The 9833-nt window shown below is 42.3% G+C and overlaps 1 protein-coding gene across 1 annotated transcript; it reads right to left on the bottom strand.

Moving 5' to 3' along the window:
- Window positions 1-3602: 3602 nt before the first annotated feature.
- LOC308074854 (solute carrier family 25 member 53-like) lies at window positions 3603-4481 on the bottom strand (the record flags this gene model as incomplete). The annotated part of the gene is made up of 1 exon (XM_080414351.1): window positions 3603-4481. One exon carries the CDS (start codon window positions 4479-4481, stop codon window positions 3603-3605), a length of 879 nt encoding a protein of 292 aa, XP_080270477.1.
- Between the last annotated feature and the right edge of the window lie 5352 nt (window positions 4482-9833).

The raw sequence follows: 9833 nt of genomic DNA on the forward strand, positions 1-9833 counted from the left end.
TTTGTCCTCCATTATTATGTCACCTCCCCTACCCTAGACAGGGGGTCGTAACATAATTTGGGGGCTCGTCCGTTCCAAATTATAGCATAATATCGATCCAAATTGTAACATAATTTGGGGACTCGGCTCGGTTTAAAAATGTTACCCCTGAAACGTATTCCTTTTTTGAAAGTTACTTTTTGAGTATTCGTTCAATTCGGTTTAATTTGTTCGTTTTAACAGGTTGCATGGGTTTGGTTCGGTTCGTTTTGGTTCTGGTGAGTAGTCAATTAAGCTTTGTTCCACTTTTGTTTTGGTTGGCAGGTTAGGTAGAGTATTTGATTCGTTGTAATGTCCGCTGTAGAAACAGATGAGGTTGCATTCACTTTCCCAACTTCTCCCACTTTAGAGAAATTAGATAAATGCACTAAAATTTAGTTAAATTTGATTGCAAAAGTCTTCAAAATTTCTGTCCCATCGGGTGCCAATAAGGCCGAACTAAGGTCTTTAGTAGAGGAAAAACTTACTGAAAAAGGGCTCATAAAGAGTGTAAGCACCGGGCTGGCGGAGAATATGGCTGGGCGTTCGGGTGAGAATGTGGAGGCGGCTGCTGACACAGACTCCCCTGCGCTCACTGAGCTTGAGGATGGAGAGGCTAAGGCCTCACCTCAGGACTCAGAAACAGACCCGCTTATAGCTTGCATCACTGCTGGGGGGGACTCACATAGTCTAGGGCTGGCCCTCCGCCTCCGAGAGGTGGAACTCGAAACAAAAACCAAGGAGGTTGAGCTGATGCAACTCCGCATCAGGGCCGCAGAGCTCGACAGGTCACCTGCCCCTCAGCTCAGAACAAGTGGTTCTGGAACTTCGGGATGCCCTCCAGATTTCAACGTCAGTAAGCATATTCCTCTGGTACCACACTTTAAAGAGACATAACTTGATTCTTACTTTGACACTTTTGAGCGCATTGCAACCACGGTGAAATGGCCGAAGAATATGTGGAGTCTATTACTGCAATGCAAATTAGTGGGAAAGGCTCGGGATGTGTGTGCAGCCTTAACTGTTGAAGAGAGCCGCAAGTATGAAGTTGTAAAAGAAACCATACTACGGGCATATGAGTTAGTGCCGGAGGCGTACCGCCAAAGGTTTAGGTCCTGTGAAAAGACTGCCAACCAAACACATGTGGAATTTGCCAGGGAGAAAAGTGTTTTGTTTGACAAATGGTGCACTTCGAACAAAGTATTGACTATTCACCAGCTTCGTGATTTGGTATTATTAGAGGAATTTAAATCCTGTCTACCTGAGCGTATTGTTGTCTACTTAAACGAGCAGAAGGTAGATAATGTGGTTAAAGCTGCGGTGTGCGCCGATGAGTTTGTTTTGACACACCGATCTGTGTTTTCTGCTCCCTCTGCACGCCGCAATCCTACGGGCGGCAGAGTGGGGGGGAATCAAAGAATTTCTGTGTCAAAAAGCCCACCTCGTTCTGATTCTAATGTCGTCTCCGGTTCGGAGACTCGTGATTGTTTCTATTGTCATGAAAAGGGTCACCTCATTTCGGCATGTCCCACTCTACAACGAAAAGAAGAGTGAAAAAAGAAAACGCCCTTCAAACATGTGGAATTTGTACTAGATAAGACTGTGTTTTTGATAAATGGTGCTCAGCAAGCAGAGTTTTGACTATTCACCAGTTCTGTGAGTTAGTCCTATTAGAGGAATTCAAATAATGAACAAAAGGTTGATTCTGTGTCCCAGGTTGCTGCGTGCGCCGAGGAATTAGTTAAACGCGTGTGTGTCTGTGTATTAGGATGATCATCTGTTTCGTGTGGTGACTTTGACTTTGGTTGTGTCTTAGTCCTTTTGTTCAGTATTTTTGCTCGCTTCTGTCATCTGTGCTTGGGAGGGCACACATGACAGAAGAAACTTTGTGCCCTTACCCACTCGTTTTCTCTTTGAATCCTTATTACCCACTCAGTGATCGTGTATTCGATTTTTCCCACTCGATAACTTCGTTCGTACCCCCTTTCCTCCCCTTCGTGTGTTTTCTGGATTGTGTCTTCGTTCGTTTTGTAAATATGCAAAAAAAAAAAATCGTGAATTTGGAAAAACCCTGCCTTGGTTTTCGTTTTGTCTGGTGCACTTGCACTTTGTTCTCCAAAAAAAGCTATGGCTTAAATTTGTGTTTTTTTTAAAGAATAAAAAAGACAGCCATCTTTGGGGGAACATGCACAACAGACATTTCGTAGCAACTTCTGTGTTTGGTCATTTTGTTAAAAGTTATTGGCAGACCCCTTTTAACACTCGCATACATTTGTAGTCCTGTTTTTATTATTCCGATGGTGTTTTATGCGTTTGTGCCACTCGGGCTTTGTAATACACCCTCCACGTTACAGAAAACGGCGAGGTGTACCTCATGTGTTTTGCAGTAAATTCCAATCACTGATTTGCACACATTTTCACGATTTCAAAAAGAAATAGCAGATCTACAAGCTCGTAGCGTGGCACAGTATATCTGATATTTTGTAATAGCCTAAGTGACAAAGTGAATCTAAAAATGACACACAGATGCGTTCCCGGTCTTTGGGGGTTGACCACTTGATCAAAAATAGCAGAATTACCAGCTATGTTCAAGCTTGTTAGTTTGTAGATGTGCTATGTTTGGCAAATATATCTATAGTATAGAGCAAAAACAAGAAGGGGGCTAAAATCAGAATCCAAATCATCTTTATTGTCACATCACAGGTTTACAGGTGTACAAGTGCAAGCTCAATCATTCTTGTTATTTCCATAAAAAGAGAAAGGGAAGCAGAAGAGGGGGATGGGCAGGGGGAGCAAGGGGAAAGAGAGAAAGATAAATAAAAACAACAACAATGTATCTACATACTTACACAATATATATATATACTGTATATATATCTGGTGCAGTATGTACCTGAGGTTAGACATAAGGTACATACATCATATTAATATTCATGACATGACATTCATGATATGGACGTTAGTTAAGGTGCAAGACTAAGACAAATCAGCGTGTTGTACATGGGATTAAGGTGCAGAGTGTCTGCGTGTGTCAGGTTCGACCGCATAGTCCACATACGGTAGGCTACCCTTTTCACTGGTATAATCCACAGGTAGGTCCATGAGGAAGAGCAAAAGGCCATGACCAAAAGTCCAAGTCCATGATGACAGGCAGTGATCATGCCTTGTTCAGCAGTCTAACTGCAGCCTAGTATAGAGCCTTTGGGAATCCGGTCAACTATAGGGGTTAAAGGGGAAGACCACTCATTTTCAACATTGAACTATGTCTTTAATACACCTTAGAGCTGTTGTGTGGAAATAAGAAAAAAGTCCCCCCCCCTCTATGTTGCCTAGAACTGGATAATTGATTGAGGTCATGTGATCAGTGACATACGCAGGGTGTACTTTTGGCTAAGGGTGCGGAGCCTCAAACAAGCCTCAAAAAGGTTTCCACCTAATCCAAATACAATGCGACAAGGCATCTTCCTACCTGGTATGACTTTTTCCTCTTGTGATTGGCCAATTAAATGAACGCCCCCCTCCCCACTGTATGTTTCTGTCACCCTCTCTGGATACGACACCGGGTGTCGTCCAACACAAGCGTGTCAGCCTCCACGCCGCCGCAGGTGCTCATAGATGGCATTGGTGACTCCCCACGTGACACACGAGTGCAGAATAACCAGCGAGCTGCCGCGGTACAGCCGGGCCACGCGCCGCTGCCGAGACTCCCACAACTTCCTCCAACAGGCCCGCACTCCTGCCGTCTGCCCGTCCGGCTGGGCCTGCATGTTAGCCACCAGCACGGAGAGCGGATACCCAGCCAGGCTGACGGGTACGGAGGTCAGCGTGCCAGACACAAAGGAAGCGACGGCTGGGGGGAGCCCCTGTGCCTCCGCGAGCGCGAGCGGCCGGTCCTTCAGGCCGAAGAAGAGACAGCTCCCTAGGGCGTTGCGGGCCGCTATGGGCAGAAAGGCTCTGTAGAACCCCGAGGCCAGGCTCTCGGAGCTCAGCTTCACCAATACACTCCTCTGCGTGGGCAGACGGCGGTCGTTCTGGCTGTTCTGCAGCACGTTCTGGACGCGCTCGAACGGTGCCAAGACCAGAGCCTCCACCACGCCTGCGCCCAATCCTGCCAGCGCCGGGCGAGCATCAGGGGGGATGGCGATGGGTGAAGCGGAGAGCCGGCGGAGGAGATGGTCCTGGACGCCAAAAAGCAGCGTCCCCTGCAGCGTCTTCATCAGTATAGGTGGCGTGACCCCTCTGTACAGCTTCCTGGGCCCCTCTTTGTACAGCTGTCCCATTGCCTGGAGAACGGCCGTGTTGTGGAGCTGCTGGCGGAAGATGGTCTTGTTGACGGGGAACACGATGCATGTGGAGAGGCTGGAGATCAGAGTGGACCGTCCGCCGTCCATGTAGCTTTGGAGGCCAGACTTTCGGTTGGCCCGGGGCTCCTCCTCTTGTGTACGACCAGCAAACTGCCCCATCTACAAAGCACAAACTATGATCAGACAAAACACCAACATAAATCTTCTCTTCTGAGGGTCCCTGGCACATTTTTTTTTGAGAACTACTGATTTAGAAGGCATTTGTAGAATCGGCCTCAGGTCTTTGTGTCTCTATCAGGGAGACCAAGCCCTTATGAGGTCCACTACCACACACTGCACTCAAGAAAGACTGAGAATAACTTTAAACTTATGATAGCAAAGAACAAATTGACAACAGATGTTTCAGCGAAGCCTCCTCTATAGGGCATAGCTTTTTTCCCATAGAGATTTCCAAATCTCTAATCTCTATAAATTGTTTAAAGCCTGAAACCAAGACATCCAGGCTCCTGGTGAATCATGACCATAAAACGTTTGATTCTGTGTCAAAAAAACTAATTGAAAACCACAAAAAAGGGCAGGCTATTTATTAAATAATATTTCATTATTAAATATTAAAAAAAAACATTTTACACAGAATCAAACATTTCACAGCTGTAAGACAAATGTAAAGCCATTTAAAAAGCAAAAGCAAAACTATAATAACCTTGTCATGAAGGCGAGGTCAGAGTGGAATGAAGACATTCTTTAACAACTTACTGTAAATCCTACACAGTTAGTTGACTGGAGTCCCCCAGGGCTCTATGCTAGGTCTGCTAATGGACCAAATCACTTCACCGAAAATAGCAGATCTACAAGCTCACAGCACCTCATAGGTCAGGAGCCAGAAAACAAGTCATTCTGCTCTCTAAACTCAATCTTTACAACCTGAAATGTGACACTTAGTGACACTGAGTTCAGTGTGAAACAAAGTTAAAATGTAAGGACCAAACATCCCCAGGAAATATAGTAGAATTTGAGAAATAGACGTCTGTGAGGACCATTTTCCTGGTCCTAAGAAGAAAATTTGTTGTTTTATGGTAAAAGATATATATATATATATGATTAAAGATTATAATAAACAATTAGAGCAAGATTCAGGTTGAGGTTAGGATTTGGTATTTAGGTTTAGGGGTTAGGATTAGACTTTTCACTTTGTCATACGTACAGTATTGTCTGGCAATGTCACCCACCGAAGAATTGCCGATCACAAAGATCTGCTATTTTTCGGCAATTATTTCAGCAACTTTCAGTGATTGCAGTCCAAAAATGTTGATGTCTTCACAAGTATAATAAGTACAAACGTGTGTGTGTGTGTGTGTGTGTGTGTGTGTGTGTGTGTGTGTGTGTGTGTGTGTGTGTGTGTGTGTGTGTGTGTGTGTGTGTGTGTGTGTGTGTGTGTGTGTGTGTGTGTGTGTGTGTGTGTGTGTGTGTGTGTGTGCGCGTGATATAATGTATACAGCCAGTCAAAATCCTACCATAAATAAGCCTACCTTAATGCAGCAGATGAGTTGAGGAACAGAGCTGAACACCTCTTGTCTTCACAGCAGACAAACACACAGCAGCTCAGTGAACCTGTCACCGCAGCTTGTGAATGTACTGTATACTACATGTGCATTATTATGGGGGTGTGGTCCTTCCTCTTGCAACTCTCCTTCCGACTCCGAGACATCCTTTACGGAATGTAAATAAAGATACAAGGATGTCACTGTAGGAAAACTGGAGAGAATATCCGTTTCCACTAGGACAGATTGAAAATGACTTTATACTCGCCGTTTAACCACTGCCGTTTAACCACTTGAATCCCTATTCTGGGGGGAACATTGGCCAAAAATAGCAGATCTACAAGCTCACAACGCATCACGCTGTGACACGTTGTGAGCTTGAAGTTGTAGGTCTGCTATTTAGGGTCTAAGACTTAGACCCATGGGGTCCCCTGGAACCCTCTCAAGGGCCCCTGGGGGTGCCTGGACCCCACTTTGAAAACCACTGCTCTAGAAGGCTATACTGGGAGCAAATTTTGGATTTTGGAAAATTTTGAAGGAGGCTCTTTGCATTATTCAGTGGGAAACCTCATTACGTCCAAAACTGTTAGCTTTCAGGATTCTAATAAAAAATTAAATAGCTAAAATATCTATATATCTTTTGTGTTTCCATGGGGTCCCCAGCAAAATAGCATCAACATGTAATACCTTTAGCCTTATTTTATACGTTGGCTATTTGAAAACAATCAACGATCTAGGAGCTCACAACGGGCCATAATGTGAAGCATATTGACCTCATCAGTACAAATGAACATGATGAGATAATGGCTCTTAGAATATTAAAATATAAAATCTTGTCCTGTGGTTCTCAAACTTTTTGCTCAAAGACACTTCAAGAATAACCCAGGGGGAGCCAGGGATCAAACCGGAAACCTTTCAATTCCCAACCGACAGCTGTACCTCCTGAACCTCGGTGAGCTTTGACCGGAGTCGGAGTCCCCCAGGGGTCTATACTTGGCCTGCTTGTTTTTCCCCCTTCACACCAAATCTCTCTGCCGAAAATAGCCGAGCTATACATGTCTCACGACATGTGGTGTTAACTTGCGATGCATTTTGAGCTTGTAGATCTGCAATTTGTTCGCTGAATGTTTGCCCATTTTGACCTGCCTAGAATAGGTACACTAGGGTTCATGTGGTTAAACCACCAGAACTATTTAAAACAACATATATAAACCAACATACATTGCAATATAAGGAGCTAAAACACATAACCTATGGTTTGAAATAATTGGTTTTATAAACACTTACAATGTGATGTGATAACAGGTAGGCCTAATAAAATCTAGAGCCGCAAACATGTAACTTGCTGTTTAGTGTAACATCTGTCCTCAGTTATGTTACGATTTACAATTTAGGCATTTAGCAAACGCTCTTATCCAGAGTGACAATAAGCAAGGTAAACACATGCATCAAATGCAGAGAGACAGTGTAGTCTGTAGTGCCTCAGTAGACTAGGATCACAGGTATAAACCAAAACTATCGGATACCAGGTAGACATTGAACCTAGCACCTATCTAAATAACATGCTATCTAAGTTTTTCTTTTTTTTTGTAAAACATTGTGGTCAAGAAAAAACAAGCCTAAGTAACCAAAACATGAGCAGAAATGACCTGCATGGTTGTCACATCTACATTAAAGGGATAGTTCACCCCCAAAATGACTTTTTTTCTATGGAGATTTGAATTCATGGATATTTTTTAGTTTTTGAGCATTCCTAAGCAAATAATTTGATTTGCGGTTCCGGTAGGAGACACAAAGGCTAGTCATCAAATTATTGGCTTAGGAATGCGACAAAAAAAAAAATCGAATTTAAGTCTCCATGGGATGACTAATCGATAGAAAAAAAGCACGTTTTTGGGTGAACTATCCCTTTAACCCATTAAGACCTGAGGCCAAATAAGTGCCTTGTAAATCAATGGTTCTCAATTTTTTTTGTGTCAAGGACCCCCAGATTGATATATATGTGGCCGCGGACGGCCATCAGAAAATGTTTTGTGCCAGGGACCCCCATAGAGAAGATTTGTGTTGAAAATATCAAAATTATTCAAACATTTTCAGACACTTTCACGATTTTTCAAAAAATGCAAAAATAGCAGCTGTGCAAACTCGCAGAGCTTGTACAGCTGCTATTTTTGAATAGCCAAATTTAAATAGAGTAGATAAGGCATCTTACCATACTTTTGAAAGGTAAACATTTTGAAGATCCATTCACGAGTGAAAACAAACAGCAGCTGACCCACATTGGAAAATATGTTGAATGGAACTGCAGTCACACAAAGTGTGGTTCCATTTCAAACCACCCTTGTGAGGAGGCATGCTTGGTGAAATGCTCAGTGATTGGTTAGAGCACTGTTTCCCAAACAGTGGGTTAGGACCCATTAGTGGTCGAGGATCCATTTTCGTGGGTCAAGAGTAAATATCCCTTTGTTTCTTGTTCCCTATACATTTTGCCATTCATTATTATTGTTTTAAAAGTTTTCTAAAGATTTCCTCCAAAAACAAATCACACATTTTTAAAAGCAAATTAAAAAATGTTTCAAAAAAGATTTGCATGAATACAATTTAAAAACAAATCTAAGAAATTCCCTAAATCGCGTTGTGAGCTTGTAGATCTGCTATTTTCACTATAGTTTTGGTCCCGGGCAAACAGCTGATTTCTCCTTTGGGTCTTGAGCTAAAAAGTTAAACCATTGGGTTTACATGTACATGGATTGTAGTGAATTAAGCCACTGCAGCAATCACATATTAATGAGTTTCTAACACCTGGTTTGTGCAAACCACACCATTTCATCTCAAGTCTAAAGAAAATACAGGGTTTAAGGTTTAAACCAGCTGTTTATATAACTCACAGATGCTCAGGGAGCCATGAATGCCATGGCCATATGGCCAGCAGTGTTGCCAGGTTTTATGAGAGAAATAAGCAACCAGATAAATAAGACGTTTCGAGGGGTTATAGTCCGTGAGCCAGGACCCCAAATATGGGGTCATCAGTACCATCTGGGGGGGAATAATTCTCATAGTGATTTTTGGGTAGGTATACACCCCTAGAGCTAGGAAAAATGTGATAGCCTTGCATCGGTGGTAGCTATCTGTGTGTTATCACTCCTTTTATAACCACAAGCCAAAACACAGTTTTCAAAATCCGAATGAAGCATTCTACTTCAAACTGATGGTTCTCTCTTATTATTGACCCTCTCTCTCTGAAAAATGGTTGGGATAAAGCTCAGACTATATATTGTTCAGAAAGGTTGTTAAAATTAGCATATCTAGAATATTTTTCTATTACAGGCAGACAGTGACAACATAGTGACTATATGTGACATAAGATGTACTTCGGTTTTAATGAAAGATGGAACACAAAGGGTTCCTTTGTAAATTACCTAAAGATTTAAAACCATGTTTACATACATAGATTCTAAGGAAATGTATTATGAAATTCAATAAACAGAATATAGTGCAAGTGTGTAAGAAAATATCCAAAATGGCCACTAAACACACGCCTGGCAATTTTTAACTTGTAATCCGCTTGTCTTAGAATATCTCTGTGTAATACCTCTTTTTTAGGGTTTGTGTGTGTAGAATCCATTCCTGTTGTTATTTTTTTAATATCAGGTCAATCATGTCAAATGTCAGGTCAAGGTTAAATTTGACCTCTGGGAGAACAACAAATGGAAACAACTTGATGAACTTTAATTCAATTTGTTTTGTGAAAAGTGTCATTAACATGTCACAAGAGCTGGTATTCATAATAACCTGAATGTAAAATGATATAATCTAATGGCAAATATGTATCTTTTGCAACTACATCTGTATTCTCCAACCCACATCCTGTTCTACCTCATCCTTACAAGTATCCTCCTTATTGACATCACTCCTCATCTGTAGCATGAACATATCATCAGTAACCATCTTCACCAGAGCAGTTACAATA

The sequence above is a fragment of the Gymnoscopelus braueri genome (assembly GCF_963280865.1).
Source record: "Gymnoscopelus braueri genome assembly, chromosome: 19".
Classification (NCBI taxonomy): domain Eukaryota; kingdom Metazoa; phylum Chordata; class Actinopteri; order Myctophiformes; family Myctophidae; genus Gymnoscopelus; species Gymnoscopelus braueri.